Source organism: Marmota monax, unplaced genomic scaffold (assembly GCF_021218885.2).
Source record: "Marmota monax isolate L192 unplaced genomic scaffold, Marmota_monax_Labrador192_F-V1.1 WCK01_AAM20220418_F8-fsc00055, whole genome shotgun sequence".
NCBI classification, from domain to species: domain Eukaryota; kingdom Metazoa; phylum Chordata; class Mammalia; order Rodentia; family Sciuridae; genus Marmota; species Marmota monax.
Genome location: NW_026695205.1, coordinates 10,267,866 through 10,293,882, shown reverse-complemented (window position 1 = coordinate 10,293,882; position 26,017 = coordinate 10,267,866). Strand labels below are relative to the sequence as shown.

Genomic DNA, 26,017 nt, shown 5'->3' with positions numbered 1-26,017 from the left:
TCCTCATTGCAAAGCAGGGGACACCAGGTAGTCCTGCTGGGGCTATGACATCCATCCATGTGGGAAAGACTTGAAGGCTGACTCCTGCTTTACATGTCAAAACCCAGTTCTAGGGGGATTCTTGATGCCAAGGTGACAGATAAAATAGTAACACTCCACAAAAGGACACTGGAAGACATTTGTAACAGGACACTCTTCCCTCAAAGAGCAAGCACTGAGCAACTCCAGAGAGGTGGGAGAGGCTGAAGCCCACAGGCGTGCTCCTCTTGAGAAGAATGCAAAACTACTTTTTAAAAACACTGGTATTTTTTAAAATCAATGCTCCATGTAATTCTGGTATTTTTTTCCCCCAAGAGCTTAAAAATACCCATTACAGTACTTGATGTTCTAGAATAATCCCAGCCAGATTCAGTTGAGTTTGTCTGCTAAGCCCTGGCTGGCAGCTTCAAGAACCTGTGCTTCTTGCTGTGATGGGGAGGGGCACTTGAGGAGCCGGTAAGAGGGAAAAGAATTAAAAATGGTGTCTGTTCCTTAGGTTGGCCTGAAAACAAAGTAGTTTTCTTAAAGTACTTGGTAGGACTTGAGGCATGAACAGTGATGTTTCTGGAACAGGGGACAGATTTCAACACCGTGATGGTGGATGCCCTCTCCCACTTCAGCTAGACATCCAGCATGACCAGATCACAAGGGTCTGGGGCATTTGGTAAGCGAAGGGGCTGGAGGCTGTGTGGCTTCGGAGGAAGCCTTCTCCTGGCCGGCAGGGTCACAGTGGAATATGAAAGGACAATGTTGGATGGGGTGTGCCTTTGCCCTGCCATGATGGGGACAGTGCTGAGAACAGAAATTTTGGATTATTTTTTTAAATTTTTTTAATTTTTATATGGTGCTTAGGATCGAACCCAGTGCCTCATGCATGGTAGGTGAGCACTCTACCTCTGAGCCACAACCCAGCCCCCTTTTGGATTATTGACAGAAATTTAACTTCATTTGTATCCAGAGGCTGGTGGGACCGTGAGACATCTGGAGTACTTGATATCAACATGGTTTTCATGGCCCTTTATTTTAAACTAAAGAAAGGGAATTGGATCATAATATAGAACACCTTTCCTTGTTTTACATGATGAGGAAATGGAATACTGTAAGTCAGTCTGTTTTCTAGATAACCAAAACGGTCTTTTAGATTTGGAATGTTGTAATCTTTCTAATGGAGGAGTGAGGTAAGAGGGGAATGAATTAAAAATGGTGTCTGTTCCTTAGGTTTTTTTATTTAATTTTTTAATTTTTATGGAGGGTCTACCAAAATACACTGTGTGCTGTTTCACTAACTTCATTAGTAAAGGGGAAACATGATTTTGATCATTCCTGGTGGGTCTCCAGGGACCTGAGGCCAGCCTGGCAGCCCCACTGGATGGTCCTGGATTACCACCTGGAGCCACGCCCTGGCTTTGGCCCTTTTACTCTCTTCCATGGTTGTGAATACATTCTTCTTACTTCTCTTAGGGAGGTGGTTCCTTGGCATCTACATTACCCTCATCACACTTTTAATTGGACATTTTATCTGCTTTGGATTTAGTAATCATGTGACTCTTGTGAAAATCCTAATTAAAAAAAAAGTATAACAAGCAAACAAAAAAATCCAGGGGTTTAGCTTTTTAATTTATTTTTTGGGGGGCGTGGTGCTGGGGATTGAACCCAAGGCTTTGTGCATGTAAGGCAAGCACTCTACCAACTGAGCTATATCCCCAGCCAGAGTTTTAACTTTTGGCAGAGAGTTGGTAGGGTTTGCCTAGGAGTGAAGTGCAAATTTTTAAGTTTTTTTTTTTTTTTAATCTACCTGGAAGTATTTAAACTCAAGTTTTGGCTGGGCGTAGTGGTACACAACTATAATCCCAGCAACTCAGGAGTCTGAGGCAGGAGGTTTGAAAGTTTGAGGTCAGCCTTAACAACTTAGCAAGACCCTATCTCAAAATAAAAAATAAAAAAGGATCAGGGATGTAGCCCAGGGTAAAGTGCCCCTGGGTTCAATCCCCAGTACAAACAACATCAATACCAGCAACAAAACTTAACTTTTGGTCTTGGCTGTACCTCAGATAGAAGCTACTGGATGGGGGACTTCAGAGACACAGTTTTTGGTATACATATAATTGGGATGCTATGAAGAGGGGAAGAGATGGTTGGATCTATACACATCACTCCCATCAACATTAGCCTATTCATTTTACAGAAATTGTAGTTAATATTCTGAATTAATTAGATTGTATAATCAGTTTCAAAAGCATAATGAGGTGGTGTATAAAATTTAATAATGCATAAAACTTGTTATGGAAATTTAAAGTTTTAGGGCCTAGATGGAATTCAAACATGAATTTTGTATGAAGAAATGAAACAAAATAGTTTTGTTAGAATAATTTGCTTTATTACAAAGGAAAATGTCTACAGCATCATTTAAATACTGTATCATTCATCACATGCAATACTTCCCAGCAAGCTAATTTGAGGAGGACTCCAGGCTCAATAAATACCCAAAGGGTATATCACCGCCACCCCCCTCCGCCTGCCTTCCTTTGGAAGATCAGCAGCAAAACCAGATTTCCTAAAATAAACATTATCATATTCAGAGAAGACTGGAAATCATGAATGATGTGAGCAACTTCCCTAGGCTATGACAGGAAGCCTGCATATGTAATCTTTGTTGCGAATAAACATCTTCAATTTCTAGTATTATATCATCCAATTCCAGGAAAACATTATCATAATATGAAATAGATGAGAAAGTAAATAGCAATCAGAACTCTCTGGCAATGACAAGGACTGGACTTTCCCTCTCCTACGCTGGGGCAGCTGCCTGCGGGAGGCGAGCTAATGCAAGTGGTACTGCATTGAGATTTCAGTCCTAGCGACTCAGGCAAGTTACCGATTCTCTGAACTTCAGTCCCTCAGACCACCATGCACTGAAATGATCCTTCTGGCCCAAGGATGGCTAAAAGTGAAGTGAAAGTGTTACATTTACCACCTCCTCCCGCTATATTCCCTCTACTAACACCTGCTGGTCCTTCTTCTAGCCATGACGCTTTTCTTGTGCATTTTCTTTGTGAGGGGACCGTCAGCCACCCGATCAGAAAGCTAGTGGTGGTCCAAGGGTTCTGTTTACTAGCTCTCATCTACTCCTCACCTGCACTGGTGTAAGTTAGGAGTCAAAGGCACCTGCTCTGAGCTCCCCTGACAGGATGTACTTCGTTCATAGGATGTACTTCATCCATCCTGGTGACTACCAATAGACTACAATGGTCTTGGGGAGAGGTCTTGTAGTTTTATATCTCTGGAAAGAGAAGAACAAAAGCCCATAACTAGCCCGCTGCTACTTTTGGTTGGTGCTGCTGGTCCCTCTCCCACAAGCACTGCAATCCCATTTGTCAGAATAGGCAGAGTTCCCCCTTTTGTGTGTTCAACTCTGTCAAAGGGGAATCAGAGTTCCCCTGTCCTCCTGGAAGTGTCAAAGGAGACCTTGTGGACAGGCTGAAATCTATCAGGTGTGCCTCAGTACAGGAACCATCTAGCACGTCCTGACGAAGTACCACAAAACAGAGGTGCCTGTTTTGTCTTGTCACAACACTGAAGGTGCTACCTATTTTTAATATCATCCCTGCAACTAGAGCTACTTCTCCATAGGACTCCACAGATGAAGGCTTATGGGGCTCTGAGCTGGTAGTTTAGCCTCAGGACAGACATGAAGCTCGAATCCTAGTCACCTATTTTTTTAAGAGACCAAAATGGACTCGGAGGCATGGTCAAGTTGGCAGCACCAGGATCACCTGGAGCAGTTTTTCTCCCAGTACATTCCTCTGGTCTTCAAGAGCACACACTTTCCATTTCTTTCCCTGCCAGATATGTCCAGACATGGCTGGACACTAGTGGTACACACAGTTCAGGCTCAATCTGGACACACTGATTTGATTATAATGATAGGGGATGGGTACCACGGTTAGTTTGTAGTTTTGGTGAAGTAATAACAGTAGGTATAATTTCTTTTGTATTATAAACTCCTGTGCTTGTGATTTTACTGATCTCTCTTCATAATGGGCAATTTTTATTTTATATTTTTCTAGGTAGGTTGTTAGTTTCATATAATTCATAATTGTTAGAGTTTCTTGATGCTTCAGTTTTTTGTTACAATGCATTTTTATTCCTTTCTGCCTTTAATTGTTTCTTTTCTGACAATAATATTACTGAACTAGCTTTCTTTTAAAAAAATTTATATATATATATATATATATATATATATATACACTTTTAGTTGTAGGTGGACACAATACCTTTATTTTATTTATTTATATGTGGTGGTGAGGATCAAACCCAGGGCCTCACACATGCTAGACAAGCGCTCTACCACAGACCACAACCCCAGCGCCTGAAATAGCTTTCTTATAAAGGAAATCACTGATGTTTTCTTCTAGAAGTTTTACTTTTATTTTTCATTTTTAAACCACTGGGAACTAATCCTGATCTAGATTTTAGGTACGAAACCAATTTTAAAATTGGATAAATTGCTTTAATATGAATTGAATATAATTTACTATTTATTAGTATTTAATTTTAATAAAATATTTACTATGTGATATTAACATTTACACACATTACTTTGAAATATATATTGTTATCCCTGCATACATACATATGTTTTGAACTCTCTCTCATTTGCTGTTTCCTAGTTCTGTGGTCACCTCCATTCTACCTCCCAGATCTCAGGATGGAGGTTAGGGGCTCGGGGAGGTGGTTTCACACACTTGCTGTTGCAAGGCTGTGTCTCTGTCCTCCTGCTTGTTCTCCTCTCAACTTCCTGTGAAGCTGCAGCCCCAGGCAGCACTTAGGCAGAGGCTTTACTCAGCCTCTATTTACAAAGGCTCTTGGGAGTATGCAGTGACACCAGTCACTGTCACAGTGCACCAGGCTATGTTTATAAATACGCCTGTCCACCAAGCGATAACTGGTTGAGTAAACCATGCTGGACACAGAGAATCACACAGAGCCACAGAAAAAGAATGATAAAGATCTCCATGTCTGGATGAGGAGGAATCTCTTGCAGGTACCGTTAAGTGAAAACACAAGATACAAAGCAGTGTGTAAGTTGCACTAGCTTTTTAAGAAAGGAGCAAAAGGAGAGTCTATATGTAGATATACATGTATTTTTCTTATTTTGCAAGGAAAAAAAAAGTTGCAAGGAGAGGTGTTGGAAGGATACATAACAAGCTAATAAAAAGAATTTCCCAAAGAGGAGAGGAAGTGGGGAACATGAAACATGAAACTTCTCTGTACCATAAAATGTTGCAGTTCTGATTTTTATGTAAGACATATCTATTAAGGGGCTGGGATGTAGCTCAGTAGTAGAGTGATTGCCTAGCATATAGAAGGCCCTAGGTTCAACCCCCCGCATCACTACAAAAAAAAATAATCTATTAAAATTACAAAAGATGCGTGTGATGCATGTGTGTGTGAAAGAGAAAGAGATGGGGCAGTGACTGGCATCTTTGTGTTCCTTAGTAGCACACCACCTGCTCTGAGCTGCAGAGTAGCAGCCCCAAAGCAACAGACCTGTGCATGGTTTGCACTGGTGTGTTCTGCCTAGCTTGTGGAAATTATTATTTCAGACTTCTTCTTTTTAGTTTTCTCTTTATCTATTTTGCCCATCATTGCTGTGTATTTGAAGCAGAGGACTATATGGATGTGTGAACCTGTCCTAATGGAAATCATCATTTTAACCTAAATATTGAAAAGCCTTTAAATATCTCTTTTCCTGCATTAAAAAAACAACAAAAAAACACCAGTATACTAAGAATTATTAAACATTTCCCAGTTGATAGAAAATGTTAGAAGGATATTTCTAAATCTTCTCAGAATAAAATACAATATTTCATAGAATTAAAAATATCACTGGTTATAAGTTCTTCTATTATTTTATTTACTATTAAAAATACTGCCAAATAGACTATGACAATTACCTTCTTGTACAACACATGTTGATTTCAGATATCAAAATATGAGAAAAGTGCATCTTACAGTAAATAAAATATAGGATTATAGATGCTGCTTGAAAGATTATAAGGTTGAATTAAATGTATATTGATTTTAGAATATTACAAAAATCCAAAGAAAATGTTGTGCCTAGAGCAATGCCAGGTACAGATGACTGATGCTTGTGGATAAATGGAGACTTTTACATGGCATTGGATGGTCACTATAATACAGATGGAAGAATGCAAGAAAGTCTGTTTTAAAAGAGATACTAAGCATAGACTATGTCCAGAACCTGTACTATAATATTAAAGATAAAGAGATTTTTTAAAATAATGAGGTTAGAGCCCAGTCCTTGCATGGTTTATACCCTAGTAAGAGAGATAAATGTAGCATCATCTGACAATCAGAGAAGAGATAAGACCAACGCTGCAGATTTAGGAGTCACCTTCAGAGTGAGAAGCTGACAACAAATAAGCTTGTCTGTCCCATGAACAGAGGGGCAAGAACAGGTCCCTGGAGAGTACTATGTTAGATGGGAAGAAGAGGATCCAGTGAGGAAAATCAAGAAGTGGTTAGAGAGATAAGAGGAGAGACTGGAGAGCAATCTGTCATTGAGGACAGAGGCAGAGATGTCTTTAAGAAGGAAGGAACCATCAGCATTGTCAAATTGCTGAGATGGGCCAAGATGAAGAGTGAAGATGTCATCAGATCTGGCAGCTGGGAGGTCATCAGTGACTTCCAGTAAAGTAATTTCAGGAAAATGATTGGAGCAGTTGTCAGACTGTCGTGGGTTGATGAATAAATGCAGGGAGAGTTTATCTGGAAAAAGCTTATGAGGAAGGATAGGAAGCAGCAGGAAAGGAGAGGAAGAGCAGAAATGGAATCAATAAATGCAGAGAAAAAAAGGGGCACCTCAACACCTGGAGACAAAGTGAAGGCCTGAACATGCAGGTGCAGGAGGAAGGCAGGGTCGGAGGCAGCTGGGCAGGCACCAAGACAGGGAGCAGGGAGGAAAGGCAGTCTGGCTCAATCCCTAGCTCTGTCCCTTACTGTGTGAACCTAGGTAGGCTACTTAACCTTTGCCCTTCAGATGTTAAGAGAAGAACCCTCCTATAGTAAATATGGTGCATTTCTAAGAGTTCTTCTTCTTATGATTTTAATGTAGGCTGATGACATAAGTCCAAAGCATGATTCTAGGAAAGACTCTTAGGAGGAAACAAAATTTCTAGTGCATGGCTTTATGACAGTTTGGCTTTTAAGAGTATCTAGAGGTGAAATAGCAAATGGATTTCATGCTGCATGCCAATGCTGATGAGGTGCCAATGGCTGCCTGAAGCTCTGGTTGGAAAGAGTGATGTTTGAGCAAGATTCTAGGCTCAGCCCAAGGAAGGGTTATGGATTAAAGTTGGCCAGGGGCTTTGAAGGTATAGTAGCAAGAGCAGTGTCATGCATTTGCTGACCCTGAACTAGAGGAGAAAATGGCTATGTACCTATTCAGACAGTTCTCCATAAATGTTATTGAGCTTTCTGAGGAGTAGTGAATTATAAAGATTCCCATGTACATTCTCTGAGAAGTAGAAATATTTTACATTGTCCATTAAGGATACAACACAAATTGCAGCACTTAGGTACAGTAAGTAGGTTTGACATCCTTTTATGAACGTTAAGACATGCGACCAGTACACATTCATTAATAGACAGCTTGTCTACCTGCTTAAGAACTATGGAAAGCTGGGTGCAGTGGCGCATGCCTGTAATCCCAGCAGCTCAGGAAGCTGAGACAGGAGGATTGCGAGTTCAAAGGATTGAGCCTCAGCAACAGCGAGGCACTAAATAACTCAGTGAGACCTCATCTCTAAATAAAATACAAAAAAAAAAAAATAGGGCTGGGGATGTGGCTCAGTGATTGAGTGCAGGAGTTCCATCCCTGGTATCAAAACAAACAAATAAAATGGAAATATCTGAGATATGTCCAAATCTTCCTTGGAAAAATTTCTGGGTTCACTTTACATTCACAAAAAGGAGATTGAGGTCCCAATACTTCATATCTAAAAAAATGGTCATGACCATTTTATTTTGAAAACTTGTAAAATTTACTTTCTTTAATGATGTATAGCATAAGCATCTTCAAGCAATGAAATTTCTTGGGTGAATCTTCCCATACAGAAATTTATTTTCCCTTCCCTCTCTCTCTGTCTCACATACAAATACACACACACACATTTTTAAAAACAGTGATACCAAAACATGGTAAAGCAAAGCCTTTCTGGCTGCAGAGGAGGCAGAAGGCTTTTCACGTAAGCCAACCCTGAATGCTTCATGGAACATGGCTTGAAAGCCTTTGCTGCAAAATTTAGTGGCTTCCCTAGGCCACTAAACAAATTGTTAAAGTAGAATGTTAATTTTTCTGATCAGGTGAACTGTTGAGGATGTTCATAAAAAATGGTAGTATTTGTCCCCTGAGGCAATGACAATCATTGAAATACATTTCCTGGAGTCTCTAACAAAAGCATGTGGCAGCACTGAGTGAAGTTCAGTACAAGGAGGCTACCAGTTCCAATCCCAAGCTTCTCCTGAACCTGTGAAGACCCCATCTGCTTGCTGTTCCTAACATGGTATGAAGCTGGCATCTTGAAGATAGTACTGCATACAAAAATGATGCCCAAATTTTGATCTTTGTATCTTCATTCTACACAGCAGGAAAGGGGGAAAAAAAACAAAACATAACAAATTTGCTTCTTTTAGGAGATCTCCTGGAAAACCCACCCAATAATATAATAGCCAAAAATTAACACAAGGCCATATCTAGCTGCAAGGGAGCCTTGCATGATGCCCATTGGTAAGACAGAGTGAATCGTTCACAATGATACAGGAATGTCTAGGCAGAATTGACCACCCCTCTTCATTTTGCATGTGTTATGTGTATTCACTTTATGTGTATCACAGTCAAGATGCAGAACTGTACTACCTGCCAAAACCTCTCTTGTGCCTATTCCTTACATTTACACCTTTCCCTGTCACTACCCACTGGCAACCACTGGTCTGTTTTCCTTCATTATAGTTTTGCTATTTCATTGACATCATATATGGAATCAGATTATGTAACCTTTTGAGACTGGTTTCTTTCACTCAATATAATGGCTTTGAGATTCATTTAGCTTGTTGAATACACAAACAGGTTATTCCTGTTTGTTGTTGAACAGTATCCCATGGTACAAATGTACCAGTTTTATTCATTCATCTTTGAAGGACATTTGGACTATTTCTGATTTTTGGCAATTATAAGAGTTGCTATTTGTGTGCATTTTTGTGTGAATGTTAAGTTCTCATTCATGAATACATTTTTATTTTGAGCTTACACACAGGACGTTAGTGTATTTTCTCCCCACTGTGAACTAAATACACCTCCAGATTTTGCCTGATCCATAGCAAACAGTGTAGTACCATGGTTAAGAGTACTGTTCCTTGCCTATGTTTAAATTTCCACTCTGTTATTTAATAGTGATATAACATTAACATAAAAATGGTAATTTTTAATCATATCACCTGAGGCAATGATTATCATTGAAATACATTTCCTGGAGTCTTTTTAAAATGCATGTTGCAGCACCAAGAGTTCAGTTCAGTACAAGGAGGCTACCAGTTCCAATCCCAAGTTTCTCCTCAGCCTGTGAAGACTGTTACTTGACATCTCTATCCCTCAATTCCCCCCTCCTGGAGAAGTGGGAGGAGCAGAGTTCCTGTTGACAACCCTATGCTTGCTGAGGTCAAGGCAGTGTTCCAGCATTTTCCTACCCTTACTACCTAGTAAAGTTCATGGCAGAATATAAGACGCTCCTAAAGTTTTTGTAGATTACAAGACTTCAGCAGTTTTAAAAATCCTTATATAACTGTTTAAGCTTCGTTTGTGAGCACCTAAGCAGCCCAGGAGTTTCTCTAGGCAGTTTGAAACATTTTTTTCATTAAGATAAACATGAAACATCGACGTAACTATTTTAAACACTTTTCCTCACAGAAAATTTTCCTTAAAATTCACTCCATTAAGATTTCCTTTTATGGAAATGAAATAGTAAAGACTGAAGAGCACATTCACTAGCTTCAGTGCCTTTCTGATGTCACATTAATTTACTTTTTGAATCAAAGAGGTGCAACTAAGATTAAATAGAAGCTATGGATTTAAATAAGGGCATGCGAGTTCTCGGAGGGGATTTCAGGTTCGCTGCCCTGAGGAAGGGCTCTGTACTTGTGTGGACACGGCCGCTGACCCTGAGCAGGCCCCCGGTCTGGTCTCAGGACTCCTCTGGCCTGGTTCCCAACAGCCGGCGGTCCCACCGCTTGGCTTCCGCGCTCCTGCGCGTCCCCTCGGGCTGAACCACCAGGACCAGTTTCAACCCACAGAGAGGCCGTCAGGGACAGGGCCCTGGGCTCCAGCGTCAGCAGCTGAACCCGGTGCGCGGCTGGCGGTGGCCTGGCCGTTAGGACGACCGCTCTCCCCCGAGGCCCTGCGAGTGGCGGTGGAGACCGTAGTCACCCCTGCAGGACACTTCAGGGCGGGCTTCTTACCACGAACGACTTTTCTCATTACTCTTGAGAGAGACTTGAAAAACCCAGGGAGTTTATATATAAGAAGTCATAAGGCAATCGGCCCGAGCCCGAGCCCAGGGCTACCGGCCTCGCAGTCCCGACTCCTCAGGAAGCAAGGGCTACGCCGGAGACCGCCCACTGGGCTGCCCACTACGCGAGGCGAGGCCAAGTCCACGGCTCTGGTCAGGCCGTCCCGTCGCGCCAAGGGGCAGGCGACCCGCCCGGGAGGCCGCGGGGAAGTGCGGCGGGGGCCCGGGGCCCGGGGCCCGGGGCCCGAGCGGACGCGGGAGGCGAAGCGGCCGGCAGGTGCCTCTGCCCGCGGCGGGCGCTTCCGCCTACCTGCCCGCGGGGCCGGAAGTCACCTAGCGGGCCCGCGGCCCCGGCTTTGTTAGCGCGTCAACCGCGCGGAAAGCGACCGCTGGACTTCCTGCCCACCTCTCATAGCGCCGCCGGGGAAGGCGGAGCGAGGCGGGAGAACCGTAAGAAGATACCGGCGCTCTACACTACACTCTTCCCTGGGGCCGCGCTTCAGGAGGGCGGCAAGGGAAGAAGCGCATGCGCTAGCTGCTTCTCAGGCGCGTGGAGGAAGTCACGCATGCGTAGAGCGGTCGCCAAAATATGGAGCGCCAGGGTGACTGGCAGGTTGAGTGCGCTTTAGGGGTGGTGGAGGCCGTGGCAGCCTGGACGCGCGTGCGCAGAGCGCTCGAGAGGGTGGAGCTCCGCCAGGGGGCCGGCGGCGAGTAGTGCCGGCCTCGCGCGCCCCCTGGCGCGAGCCCGGGGAGCCGCGAGCGCGGGCGGGGCGAGGCGGCGCGGACGGGGGAGGGGCGCGGAGCGAGGGAGGGCTCATCGACCGGGCGATTTTGGTTAAAATATTCAAAATGGCGGACGGAGGAGCAGCGAGTCAAGATGAGAGTTCAGCGGCGGCGGCGGCAGCAGCAGGTAATCATTACGGCATTTTACATATTCATATTCATACTCGGCCCGGCTCCCGCGGCCCCCCCGCGACTTAGCATAATTTATTAGTACTCAGGATTATTATAATTAACGGCGGGGAGCTGGGGGGCCGGAGCGCGAGCCCCCGCCGGGCGCCGAGCGGAGGGCAGCGGCGGGCGCGGTGGCGGCGGGACCGGGCAGGGGCTGCGGCCCGCGCCCTCCGCCCTCCGCCCGCCGGCCGCTCCCCACTCCCCGCGCCGGGCGGGCCGGGCCGCCCGGAGGACAATGCGGGCGGGCGCTCCCGGGGTTCGCGGGCGCGGGCGCGGGCGGCGGGGGCGTGGAGGGCGCGGGCGGCGGGCACAATGCCGCGGGCGGCGGACCGGGCGGCGGGGCCGGAGTGCCCAGCTCGGGGTCGGCGTGCGGGTTCCGGCCCGGCCCGGCCTCGGCGGGAGCGTCGCCAGGCCGCGCGGCCCGGGGACGCGGGTGGCGGGGCGCCTACGCTGCCTGGGGGGCGCGGGCCGGTGCGGGGCGCGGAGCGGGGCGCGGGCCCGGTGCGGAGGCCTCCGCGCCCGCCGCCGCCAGCCGCGCTCATTTGAATAATGTCTAATTCGGGGAGGTTTATATTATTGAAATGGCCGCCCGGCTTTCCCCGCCTCTCATGTTTAGTAATTCAGACCTTTAATAACAGCCACTCACAGCCCAACGCCGTGTTTATATTCTCCCTTCGCCCATGTGCTCGTGCGGTTCGTTATGGCTCTCGCTCCGCGGCAGCCCACGGGCTCCGAGCAGCCGGCCGCGCGGGCCTCGCGCCCGCCCGCCCCCGGCGCCCTGCGCCCGCCCGCCCCGCGGGCCTGCGGAGCCCTGGCCGCCGCCGCCTGCGCCTCACCCTCGGGGGCCGCGGGGACGGGCCCCCGCCGGGCCTCGGACTCGGCCGGGAGCGTGGACCCAGCGCCGGCCCCTGCGAGCGGGGGAGCCCGGCGCCCCCGAGGTCCCGGCGCTCAGCTCCCGGAGCCGGCGGCCGCGCTCCCGTGCCCGCCGGGCGCTGAGCCCCGCGAGGCCGACGCCCGCTCGGCGCTCGTCCCCCGCAGGTCGGCGGGCACGGAGCCGGGGAGTGCCGCGGCGGGGAGCGCGTCTGCCGCCCTGAGCGACCCCCCTCTCCGCACGCCCGCCCCGCGGCGTCAAGTTGTCAGAGAATGTCAGGTTTACGTGATTGAGGACAGTCGGCCCGGGAAGGGCAGGTCCACTTTTCCTGCTCACAGGAAACGGTGGTCGTGATTGTTGGTCTTTCCCGGGCAACGTCGTGTGTGCGTGCGTGTGTGCGTGTATGTTGTGTTGGTTCTTAAGGTGAGTGTTCAGGGAATGGTATTCAACAGCAAACCCTCCATCACAGTGGGTCATGAAGTGTGGTAGCCAGATACTTTGTGGGACAGTAGTCTTCAGTTTAACTTGTAACAAAATCTTAAGATTTGATCGACTAAAGGATTAAAAGCAAGCTAACTTAAAATAACTCGTGCTCTCCATCCCGCCCCCCCTTCCAGTAGTAGGCCCTGAATGATCAGGGGAGGAAATAACTAGTTTTCTGGAGAATATTCAGGTGAATGACCGCCTTAGAGACCTGAAGCAGGAGGTCTGATGAACAAAAACCAGTAATATGGTTTTATGCCTTAAATAGCATATGTTTTGCACCCGATTCCCAAGATGTGGTCAGACTGATGATGTCATTGGACAGAGGACAAGGTGCAGTTACTTTGATTTATTGTCCTGAGGTGAAGTGTAGCAATGAAGCCTCCTCATAGGGAAACCATTTATCTTGGAATAGTTTCCTTTATAGCTGCAATTTAACCACTACTGAGGCTGTAGATATTTTATCCAGGATGATAAAATACACATTGCATTTTACAAATTTCAGGTAACACATTAAGTTTCCTTGTTAAGATATTTCTAATGTAGAAAAAGGATGGGTGTTGTTAACTAGCCTTATACTGTGATTAGCTTTCCATGCTATAGTAAAAATTCATTTCTTCTCAAGAGAAGAGCATGGATTTTAAATAAGGATAATTATAAAAGTGATTCATATACATGCTTATTTTATATGGGTTTGTTGTGCTTCCTCAAATTTTTATAAGAAGCTGTGTTTCTTAATCAGAGTAATGTCCAGATTTATGGAGGTGCCATTTATTTTAGAGCCTATTTGAATGCATTGAGCTGAATTCAAGAGAATGAGAGCAGTATATTGTTTTAGGTTGAAGTTAGTGTTTAAAATAAGGTGGACTACCTACAGGAAAGTAGGTGCTTTAAAATTTTTAAAAACGTAATTAGAATTATTTTTGAATTTCTGTTAATTAGTCTGGATAAATTTGGGCCTTTTGTTTTGATTGATGACTTTTTAAATAGTTCTATTGCAAGGTAATGGTTCCACTTTATGATTTTTGATGTATTAGTAGATTCTCAGGCATTTTTCATCATGTTTTTAACTGGTGTGTCTTATGGTAATGACTAAAACTGCTGTGGGAATGTGATCAAATTGCTGTGCTTTATTCCTCACCCTGCTTGTGGGCCAAGTGTGGTAGGGTATTTTGGTTGCTGGTGAACACTTCCGAGCTCCTGCATGGCTGCCTGTCTTCTTTTACAGGCATCTAGAGTGCGGCTCACCAGAAAGCCCACCCATGATTCTTTGTCAGCTTGCCCCCCTTGTTAATTGTAATGGTGCAAATCTTGAGCATTTGTATGACAGCTGATCAAATGTAGTTAATTTCTAAAGAACTGTTCTGCTTCCAAGCTATTAAAAGTACTTTTTAACCTCTTTCCCCAAAATAACTTTTAAAATTTCTTTCATTTTTGTCATAGTCAAAAACACCAGTTGTCAGGGAAAACACAAACTGTGGCTGTTACTTAGGTGTAAATGATGTTGCGTTCAGTCACAGTTTTAATTTGTTATTCTCTGCATCAGTGTATAGCAAAGAGCAGAAGAAGTAAAATGTACTCATTACTGCCTAGGTTGAAGTAATTGTTAATATGTCACTCATCTGGTTAGTGGCTTTGGGAATAATTTCAGGGTTCAGAGTGTCAAATTACTCTCATCAAGCCTCCAAAGATATTTAAGAGAACCTTGAATATCTTGGGTTGGTAGTTCTAAAATGATAAAACTAGATTTTTAAAATTTTTTAAATAAGTTTTTTGTTGTTAAAAAAAGAAGTAGTTGAAATGTTTCTTGAATCTGTATTGCTTGATTTTGAATCTAGTTGTGTGTGTTTTAAAATTGACCACTCACTTTCATGAAGAGTTGTTTTTATAGTTGGAAGACTATAGATGTGATATGGCGATCACCTTACTAGTTTTTTTTTGTTTTTATATTGAAAACCAACAGCCCTACGTTTTGCATTTTAGTCTTCTTTTAAGCACTACTAAAAATAATGGTGTGCAACTGCCGTAACTTGCGTTTACACATCAGTGCTGGTTCAAGTGACATGGTTTTGTTGATAAGTAAAAAGATGTGTTTCTCCTAAAGGAGGTGCTGCTTTTAGAATTATTCAGATAATTATTGTTTATAGAACAAAACAGGTCATGGACAAAACCTGCCCCTTCCTGGTCACCATGTTCTTGTTTTCCATATCTTCTTCAATGCCAAATGCTTGAGCAGGCATTTATTCCTTCAAGGAAATCTAATCTTAGGGTTAGTGTTAAAAGTTGTGGATTTCATTCAGTAACACATCTACTTTGAGTTTTTGTATCCTTTGTGAATGGATCTTTCCCTTTTTGGGGGGGAGACCCTTTGGGCCAGAATTTTGCTTAATTTTTGTCTTTGTTATGTTGCCTAAATAGTATAAATGTCTTTGGAGGTGGTTAAAAGAGTTGATAATTAAAGTTCACAAAGAATAGTAGATTCCTTATATTTTTTTTTTTGAGAATAGAAATATGCTGTTTATTATTCATCTGAGATATCAGGTGCACTTTTAAAAATTTAAACTCTCTATACATCTCAATAGCATCTTACCAATTTGGTGGCAGCAAAAGAAACACTACCAAAGACAAATATTTTGAAAAACATTTACAAAAATACATTGCACAAAGTCCTATCTGCATCTTTAAAAATAAATTAATATTCAAATGTCTCCTCCCCAACTCCCAAATTTAGCTTTATATAGGAAATTTGATTTATGTATATAACCTATAATATAGGAAACATCTGTACACATTTCACCCAACCGAGCTGCACAGGAGTAGTTTCCTTATATATCTCTTGCTGAATGTTTTTGCACATTGTTGTTATAATCTTTATGAATAAAGATGACTGAGTAACTGAAGTTTTAAATTGATTTTATTTTGTGCTGAAGTATTTCTGTGTTCTAGACTGATAATGAGCTCTTATACACTCTAGATCAGTAATAGCAATGGCAACAAAAATAGCGTGTGGAGCCATTGCCTGGCTTACTGATCTATTCACGGTGTAGAAGTTGGAATATGAAAATTTTCTTGAGTTTCACAAGTTGTGGCTTGAAGAAGCTCTTAATATGTAGTGTGTGTAGTTGACAAGGTTCTGTGTGTTTTACTGTAGGATGTTAATTCATTGAGTGATGATAGGATATCTTACAGAGCTTTTCTGCGGGGCCTTCCCCTATTTAAGCAGACAAAAGTTTTCAGTTTTGCTCAAATTTTGCTGACAGGACTAGTAATTGAGCAGAAGAAGAATCAGCAAACTGGTTTTGCTTGTCTTTTGAAGTTCTCTCCAGGAAACTGGATATTTAGAGAGGATACATTATATTAATTGAAAAAAAAAACAATGTGGAAAAGTACAAAAATACGCTTAATATGAGTGTTTGTGTCAGCTTTATATAGCCTGCAGTACTGAAAATCATATCAAGTACAGTTTAATTTGTCACATAATTCACAATTCTCTGTAACTTTATTGTGTCTTAGGTTAGAACTGTAGAAATAGTGTATAAAATTAAATGAATGAAATAACAAATTATGGTAGGGTTTATTTTTCCCCCTAGTGAGCATTGTCTGTGCAGTAGAAAATGTAAACTGGAATGGCTGGAAAGGAAATGTGTTACATGTTTTCAGACTCATTTGCTTTAACATGTGATGTGGTCTAAGTATTGGAGTTGTACTGATGGCTGTGTGCATGCACTGAAAAAGTGACTTGGGTGTCTTCATGTTTAGTGCAGTTATTTTAATGGTCTGCTTAATGAAAAAAAGTTGCTTCTTTTTGCTGATTTATACTGCAACAAGGTGTTATCTTTAAAAATAGATGTCTTAAATAATTTTTAGCTTAAAAAATGATCTGCTGTATGTCTGGTCCTGTGTCTGTCATTTTGGGGATAACAAGTAAATATAAGACTGTGAAGAGATTGGTTTATTTATTTAAGCAAGGGAAATTTAACAACAATGCATATATTGCATATTAAAACATGTGGTAGTGAAAATCAGAGAAGAAATGGGGCATGTCCGAGTTGGAATCAACCAGAGCATCCGTAGTAGCCTGTTATGGCCTGAAGGCAGTGTAGATAGAATCTGTTGTAAAGCTTTGCTTCACCCAGGACGGTGTTCTTACCCTGGTATGGTAACTGACCTGCCGACCTGCCTTCATTGCTGAACTGTTCTAACAGATAAGAACACAGGACTTTGGGCTCGCTCCCACCTCCCTCCCTCTCCTCTCCTTTTTTCTTGTGTGGAGAGCCTAGTGTCTCCATGGAGCCACACAGGTGGGCCCTGCTGACTCTCCAGCCTCCATCCCTCCCTTTCCTACATTCCTGCTGCTCAGAGTGGCCTCATGTAGAAGGTGAGACTTGAGCTGAGCAAAATGAATTTAGAGGAGTGGGAAGAGGGAAGGTTGCTGCAGAGAGACTGTGCTCAGAGGCCAGCAGGTGCTGTCCCTGCAGAGGTGCTGGAGAGTCCTGAAATAAAGCCTGGGGAGATAGAAGTGGTGTGTTAGGGTTAACGAGGGGTCTCTGGGAGCCACATGTGGGTTACAAGTGCTGCCAGGGATGCAGACATCATGGAACAGCGACAGGACCACTGACACTCTGTGAGGGCTGTGAGGAGACTTGTCCAATTAAGTGACTTGGAAGAACAGCGTTTGGTCATAGGAACTGTTTTATTTCTGACCACTGGGTTTGTTTTTAGTCTTGTAGACACAGAATTGTCTAATTGACTTTGTTTCTTTTTCAAATCAAATACAGTATTTAGGCCGAATTTTTCACCTGAAAGGAAGCTAATCCACATGCAGTTGTGGTATGCATTTTTCTTAGTCTCATTCCCAGTTCCATTTTATGATCTTACATTTGTTTTGTATTTCTTTTATTGCTTCCATCTTTAAACTCTTGTTATTTTGTGTTTTATTGGGGCTAACTTACCTCTTTTCTGAGCAAGAGAACTATAAATAAAATTACCATAACTGTGACATAATGATAATGTCTGTATTTTTATAGTGCCCTAAAATTTATGACAGCACTCATTTTATATTACCTCAGTTAGACTTTTCAGGCAAGCATTATTATGCCCATTTTAGAGTGGAGTAAAATAATGTTCAGATTAAGTGACTTTCCCAAGATCTTATCCTGTAATAAGCACTAAGTATATTGGGAAGTAAGTAGCCAGGCTTTTGGACTAGCTGTTACCTGGGCTGTATATTGGAGAGTGGAGGAAGGCAGGTTGGGGCATTTCTGTACAGAGCACTGAGTACTCTGCCCTGGTGGAAGAGTTTGCTTTCATTTGCTAGGCAGTAGGGAGTGTTGAAGTCTTTTGTTTTTGTTTTGGACGATGCTGCGACCAAAGCGCTTATTTTAAAGTATTTAACAGCTAGAGACAAAGAAAATATTAAAGTTTTGAGCTTTGGTTATCCAGAGAAGAATAGTGCTGTGAACAGATAGTTGTAAGGAAGTTGGGAAAGGGTGCTTTTTGGGGAGCAAGGTAGGAATTTCGTTTTAAATGTGTTGCTTGAGACCTGATTGGATAGATCTTACTTAGGTTTTAAGTTCCTTGTGAAAATTGAAAATTTTTTAGTAAATTAAATGTGATAAGCATATGAGTACTAGCTAGGGAGATATGTGTTCATGCTGCTGCTGCTGTGTGAACTGAGCATTTTAATAGTTCTAGACATCTTATTTTGACTCTGGTATTGACTTCTACAGTTATTTCCCCTAATAATAAGGTGGTCACAATACCAGTGTAGAAGGGATGCTGTGGGGAGTAGCCAACTGATGGCAGAAGCATTTTTAAAGTACCATAATAGTTCTTCTTACATGAGCACAAGAGTAAAATTAACAGTTTTATTACTTGTGCTGCTGTAGAGGAGAAGCTTAGAGGCTGATGGAGCTTATACATTTCTGCTTGCAGCCAGCAGCCTGGGGAAAGGGGTGCACCCTCTTAGTGCTTTTCTGAAAACTGTGCAGTGTAAGCATTGCTTTGAAACAAATACAAACTCATCCTTGAGTTCAGGCTTTTCCTGCATTCTTAACCTTTTACTGCTTCCCTTTCGGAACACAGCTCAATGATTCTGCTAAGGAAATCCCATCACGGACCCACCTCAAATACAGCATTTCTTCGATCAGGTTTTATTCTTAGAAGATTCCCTAAAACTTCAAGACCTGCTTCAGGAGGGTGACTGTGTATTATTTTGAGGTTTTCTTGGGTCTTCCTTCCTATGCTCCTCCAAGCTTGTCCCAATTTGAGACCTGTGACATGGCAGTATACCCATGTTTTGGCTTGGCTGTAATGTTTGGGGGCTCTGCTGTAATGTTTGGGATGTTCTGAGAATCTTTACTTGTACTGACCGCCGTCCACCTTCCTGTGGAATGCTGGGTGTGAAAAGGGCACTGGGATTTGAGAGACCTGGGTTCTGTATCATTAATTAGTTGCATAGCTTTGGGACATTACTCTATGGATTTAAAAAAAATTGCATTTGTAAATTAAGGAGCTTGTCACGCTATTTATTTATTTGTTTATTTTATTTTTGGTGGTGCAGGGGATGAACCCAGGGCTTGCTTGCTGCCACTGAACTACATCCCCAGCCCCAGTATCAGACTTCAAGAAAAAGTAGAGCTTTTTTGATTGAAGTCCACGGTAGGAGCAGGGGCAGTGTCCTTTCTGCACTTTTACATAGTAGCCCTGCCCTTCACAAGATCCTGAGGATTCCTGTAGAGCAGGGTTTGAAAATTTTCTTATTTATCTTTTTTTGTGGGGGAGATGGTACCAAGGATTGAACTCAGGGGCACTCAACCACTAAGCCACATCCCCATCCTTTTTTTGTATTTTATTTAGAGATAGGGTCTCACTGAGTTGCTTAGCACCTTGCTTTTGCTGAGGCTGACTTTGAACTCATGATCCTCCTGACTCAGCCTCCCGAGCTACTGGGATTACAGGTGTACACCACCGGGCCCAGCTTTATTGTTTATCTTAAGGTACCTATTTATCCACATTCTATCTCTGCAAATAGCCAATTTTTTCAAGCCTGGCTCCTGTCCTAACTCTGAATTTACTTCATTTGTGTTCATTTAGCTAATTCAGTATTTCATTATACACAGCCTTATTTTCTTCTCTGGTCAATTATATAAGTAAATCTTGTCTCAAGAACCTTGAGGGCAGAAAGCTGCTTCTAGAGACAGAATAGGCATTTAGCACATAATGCTTGATTGATTAAATTAGTGGTTTTCAATCTTTGTCAGGATAAGAATCACCCTTGGAACTTTTTCAGCATACAACTTGTTTTTACCTGAGTGTATTAATAGAATAATGGTCTTCACACCCATATTCTATAAGGCTTCTCAGGTGAGTTGGTTGTATAAATGATTACTTGTCATATTTTAAGCATAGAATGCCTTGAACAGTAACTCAGTGGCAGACCACTTTCCTAGTATTCTCAGAGGGTCTGGGTTGGACCCCTCAGACCCCACCCACCCACCAACTCCATGATGGAAGGCAGACTGAGAACTAGGGACCTGTTTCCTTTTCTGTTTTGAGCACTGTCTAGTTTTCTGATCCTGAACAAATTGCTTACCTTTTCTGATCCATAGAATTTTTATTGATAATGCTGAGTTGGATTAGATAAGTAGATCTCATACATTTTTTTCTTTCTAAAAATATTTATTTCTCTCTCCGTTGAAGCTATGGAATTCTACAAAAACATCTTTGGGATGAAAACCAGTAAGGACAACAGATATGGATGTCTGTGAGCGTCTTGGCTTTCACTTCGGTACCATTTTAATGTGGAATATGATAAATTTGATGCTGTTTTAGCAATGCAGCCAAATTGTATGTGATGGGTAGATGAAAGGTGGGATTTAGATTTTAAGCTTGAAATGTCCTGTTAGAATGAGAATGAATAAGGGCATGGGCTTATCAAGACAGTAGTATTCCACGTGAGTATGAGCTAGGCGGTAATTACCCAGTTTGATATGGTTCTTCTGCTCTCATTTAGTTTAACAGCTATTCACAGAGCTGCTTTCACTCCTTGCCACGAACCCAGGCCTGGAGATAAGAGTAATGAATAATGCAGATATGTTTCTGCTCTCCCAAAGCTTGCAGCTGTTGGGGAAGTCACACTGACCCTGCTCGTGGTTTAGCCAATCAACTCTAGGAGGTCCAGAGTAGAATGCTCTGGGATCCCCAGGTAGGGACCCTAATCTGGACAGGAAGTTCTGGGAAAGGCTTGCTGAGGAGGTGCTGGTATCCTGAGCAAGAAATACTAATATGAGTCCAAGTCTGGGAGTGGGAGGTGTGATTGAAAGCCCTGAGAAGGAGGTAAACACACGTTAGTGAAAATGCAGTACTTTCAGGGAACTGAGTGAAGTTCAGCATAGTTGGTTCAGGAAGAGTGAGATTTACCTGAAAAGCTGAGCATGATTTTCAAATTACAAGGCTCTTTTCACGTTCTTTATACTTTTTTGTAACCAAATCAATAGTCAAAATTTGTGTCAAGAGATTCTGTACCTTCCAGCAAATGCATTATTTCTAGTGACAGTGGTAGTGATATTTACCACGTTTTTGTGCCAGCTAATGTACCACTTTATACGGATTCATAGTAATCACTGCAGCCCCATCTTTCCTGTGAAGGAGCTAAGGTTTAAAGAGGCTAAGTGGCCTACTTCAGCTCGGTGACCTGTCTTGGTAAGGGGCAGTAGGCAGGGAAATTACCATGCTCTTGACCATTCTCTTCGTTAACTTCTGCTTCAGCCCAGTTGAATGATGAAGAAATGTATCAGGTAGAGTGGGGGCTTGCAGAGTTTCTGCTATAGGATTTACATTTTTAAAATTTGTTGTTTTAGATATACATGCAGTAGAGTGTAAATTTGACATATTATACATACCTGGAGTATAACTTAATGTAATTAGGATCCTGTTCTTGTGGTTGAACATGATGTGGAGTTACACTGGTTGTGTATTCATAAATGAATATAGGAAATTTATGTCCATTTCATTCTACTGTCTTTCCTATTCCCATTCACCCCTCCCTACCTTTCATTTCCCTTTGTTTAATCCAGTGAACTTCAATAAGATTTACATTTTTATCTGCTTTTTTAAAATTTATTTTTTAGTTGTAGTTGGACACAATATCTTTATTTTATTTATTTATGTGGTGCTGAGGATAGAACCCAGGATCTCGCACATACTAGTCGAGCACTCTACCACTGAGCCACAACCCCAGCCCCTTTATCTACTTTTTTTGAGGTGATGCTCAGTGCTCTAGCACAGTTCTCAAGTCCAGATTGTGTGGTATAGAATCAGCTGTGCATCTTTATCTCTTGAAGTTTGGAGAAATGGACAGTTGATTTCCATATCTATTGTTTGCTTAGCTTTCAGACATTTGCTGTTAGGATGTAAATTAATTGTCCTGCTAACTCATAAATTCTGAACATTTGGATTTTTAATAAGAATTATATATTGGGCTAAAACTAAATACAGATGTGAACATCCAGATACTTTTCTTTTAGGCCGTCATTTATACACACATATATATTTGGTGATCCAATTAGTGAGATAGGAAATTAGGGCATAAATGGTTATAATAGCTGATCATTTTTAATAAACTTTATTTTATCTTTATGTGGTGCTGAGGATCGAATCCAGTGCCTTAGGTGTGCTAGGCTAGCATTTTACCACTGAGCCAGAACCCCAGCCCCAGTTACATGTCATTTTAACAAGTTTGAAATATTTTAATGTTTCTCAAATGGGTTGTGACATAAAATACAGTCAAATCATGCAAAAAAAAAAAAAAAGTCGATATGTTCACTACTTTCCTATCTCCCCTCCGCATCAAATTGTAATTGATCATATAGTTTACAGGAGAAGAAGCGTGACCGTTGGTCATTGTTCCTGGGAAGTTGGCCATTTAGTAGTATTTGTTCTCAGTCATATACAGCCTGTTTAATTCCACCTGCCTTCCCCTGTTTAGTGATTATTCTTGTCTCTGAACTTTTTCCTTTATACCTCCTCCTCGGAGTGCTGCTTCATGTGCTTGGCCAAGGAGAGTGCTGTTTGGGTAGACTGAAAGATACATGTACTCGATGCCAGTCAGTGTTGGTTAGAAAGGAATTGGTAAAAATCCTCTGATGTTGTGAGGGACCTCTTAAAATCATTGTAGTCTGAGGAGATAAATTAACAATTTTACGAGTGTTGCTGGAAGAAATCGTGGTATAATTTCAGGGGATGTAGACTAATTTGCTGGGTGCAGCTTTAAGGTTGACTTTCTCCTTTTTTCCCCTTATATTTCATTTGGTGGAATGTCTTCTTCTATTGGCACAAGGACGTTGGTTATTGAATTATTACTCGATCAGTAGCTGATCAAGTGAGAATCTTTTCCTAATTAGAAAAGCCCCATGAGGTTAGTAAAGGGGGAAGTTTTACCTTGTCTTATAAAACTTGGCGGTGTTGATGTTTCTGCAGGCTTTCTTTTTTCAGGAACTCACCTGCATCTTTTACTTAACAGTTTTTCACAAACATCTTTCCATGTTTTGATCTTGTCTTTTTTAATGATTGCACAGTATTCAGTTGTTTTGAACTGTCTGCCAGTCTGTTGACTTGATCCCTTTTACTGTACATTAGTTTTTTCCTTGCTGTGTTATAAATGCCCACGTACAATGTTTAGACATTGTTAAAGACAAATTCTCTGGAATGGAATTTCAAGACTAAAGAATTGCCAGAAGACAAAATTGTAACTAATTTAAAGATTGAATTGGTTTTTGTTTGCAATTTTAGAGTCAGGAAACATTGTTTAAAATAGAATGAGTCCTTCAATGACCTGAGCAGAGGAGCTTGATTTTATATGTAGGAAAGGACTGTAAAAGGCAGAAACAGGGAATGAAAAGCAGATTGGTTAGTATGAAGTTATTTTCCGCATAGGGTTAAAACAGGGGACTTCCTTTTCATGTTGGCTCAGATACTAAGGCTCCTTCTGGTTACTGTGCATCTCCTGTTTAATGGGAAATGGACTGTTTCAGAGTTAGTATGAGAAACTACACACACTCACATTTGGTGTGGTCTGCAGGGCCCTCGTTCAGACAGGAGGCTAGTGCAACACACTGGCCTCCTGTGAGCTTTGTGTCACAGGACCATGCATTTAACACTTTTGTACATTTACCAGGCTTTGAGAGTGGCACCGACTAGTTATATATTTATAGTCCTTGACAGTGTCAGTGTCTCTAGTCTCCAGTGCTGTTAGTTGTCTGTCTTCTTATTGTTTCCTAAGTTGGCAGGCGACTACCGCACTACTTTGGTTTTCATGCTTTTGCTGTAGGTTGGACATCTCGTTACATTTTTATTTCTTTTTCTGTATATTTTTTGAATGTAGGACAATGTTTTATTTTTCTCTTGTTGTACTGCACTGGTTCTGGCCCTTTCAGAATAGTTTTAGATTTCCCCAAAGTTAATGACTTCCTAAATATTCTTCTTCCATAAATACCTCTCCCTGCCCCACCTACTAATAATTTCTGTGCCTTTTTCAAGCAGCAACTTAGGCAGGAGGGTCGAGCTGGGGTCACTGCGCCCTTTGTCATCAATGTTCCTTGCAAGCCATTTGTTCTGGAGGGGTGGGATGTAGGGTCTGGTTAGGATGGGTCAGCTGTGGCACTGGGCTCCTACACCCCACCGGAAAGTGTTCCTTCTAGGCGAGGAGAACTAGAGTGAACATAATGTTTCACTCTGCTTATTCAGAGATTTGGGAGGGAGGGGTGAAGGAAGAATGAAAGGATGGTTTCCGTGGTCTAGTCGAGCCCATTTGTCCCCTGCAAGGCCAACTCTGGAGTCCCTTCAGTTCTGGGCCGACTGCAGTCTCACCTGGCAAGCTCCTGCTTCTCTGGGACTCGGGGGACAGCCCCTTTAAGGAAGTGGAGAGGGAAGGTTTTAAGTGCTGAGTGGAGATGGCTCAGCAGTGATAATGTGTGAATTGTGGTTAGCTTACAGCAGGGACAGGGCTGGAAAGTTCCTTGGTGGTGGAGAGAGGTGACAGTGACCTTAAAGGAAAGAGATCCAGAGTCTGTGGAGAGAGAATAAAACCTACTCAGGCTGCCTGCCGAGGGGTGTTTGGGAAACTGAGGGGCAGGTTGTCTGCAGAGGCTTTTTCCTAATATTCCGTGGAGGGGCAGAGAGCTAAGAAACAGGTTACGGCCAGTCTGCTTTGTTTCCTTGGTTGGAACCCTTTTGGCCATTTTTATCAAGTAACTTTTGTGTTTTCTTTACCAAATGTCATTGTGTTGTTTCTGCCATTTTGAATGATGTCTGTGGAATAGTCAATGTTTATAAATATCATATGTAAGCTTGACTAAGTTTCCAGTCATTTTATACTACTGTTGGTCTAATTTCTATAAATAAAAAGTTATTTGATCTTTCCTTCCCTTTCTTTCCATAATTCTTCTTCCTCTATTTCCCTAGTTGAGAGTTGACTTTTTTTTTTTTCAATCTATATACTGTATTCTGGAAAATCCCTACTTTCCCTTGACTTTGAATATGACTTTTTCCCCCCTGACCCCTTAATTAAATCTTCTCTTAGATATGTATTAAACATTATCCATTTATTTGTTCATTTTGTTTTTTCCTTGAAACTTAAGTTGGCTTATAGAAATTCATGAACTATAGCAACAAAGCAAAATAATATAAAATATAAAAATATTCAATAAGAAACCTAATATAAAAATCCAACATTTATTTCTAATGGAACAGATTTCTCTAGTAGATTTCATATCTAGTAGATGAAGCAGAAAAGGACACCTGGTGAATTTATGTTTATAAAATTTAAGAACTTTTGTTTTAAAGAAAATCAGCAATTTCTGACACTAAAATTAGAGGGAAATTTTATGAACAGTGTGATAAGCAGTAGTGGGATACTTTTATAAATAGTCGGATAAGCAGTAGTTTTGCTATGGATACCCGAACAGATTTCCTCGTGCCTTGCAGAGTGCCTTCAGGTGTCGGCAGGGAGGCAGTGGGGTACTGGTGAGGGCTGCTCAAACCTTCTGACTTAAAAGGAGAAAGGTTTGGAGTAATTAGGATGGAG

At 42.3% G+C, this 26,017-nt stretch overlaps 1 protein-coding gene and 1 long non-coding RNA gene across 4 annotated transcripts in view; one reads left to right on the top strand and one right to left on the bottom strand.

The window, feature by feature from the left end:
* Nucleotides 1-5,932: 5,932 nt before the first annotated feature.
* On the bottom strand, nt 5,933-10,921 carry LOC124083430 (uncharacterized). The gene is made up of 2 exons (XR_006848728.2): nt 9,559-10,921; nt 5,933-8,701 (listed from the first exon to the last, which is right to left on the bottom strand). It is a non-coding gene; the product is annotated as an uncharacterized LOC124083430 (long non-coding RNA).
* Nucleotides 10,922-11,438: 517 nt separating this feature from the next.
* Pou2f1 (POU class 2 homeobox 1) overlaps nt 11,439-26,017 on the top strand; it is a 151,836-nt gene continuing 137,257 nt past the window's right edge. For all 3 annotated transcript variants that reach the window (XR_006848752.1, XM_046430172.1, XM_046430168.1), the window contains exon 1: nt 11,439-11,535. Coding sequence is in view for 2 of the 3 variants with exons in the window: in XM_046430172.1 (XP_046286128.1) it covers nt 11,475-11,535 (61 nt within the window). In the remaining variant the exon portion in view is untranslated. The remainder of the gene's footprint in view (nt 11,536-26,017) is intronic.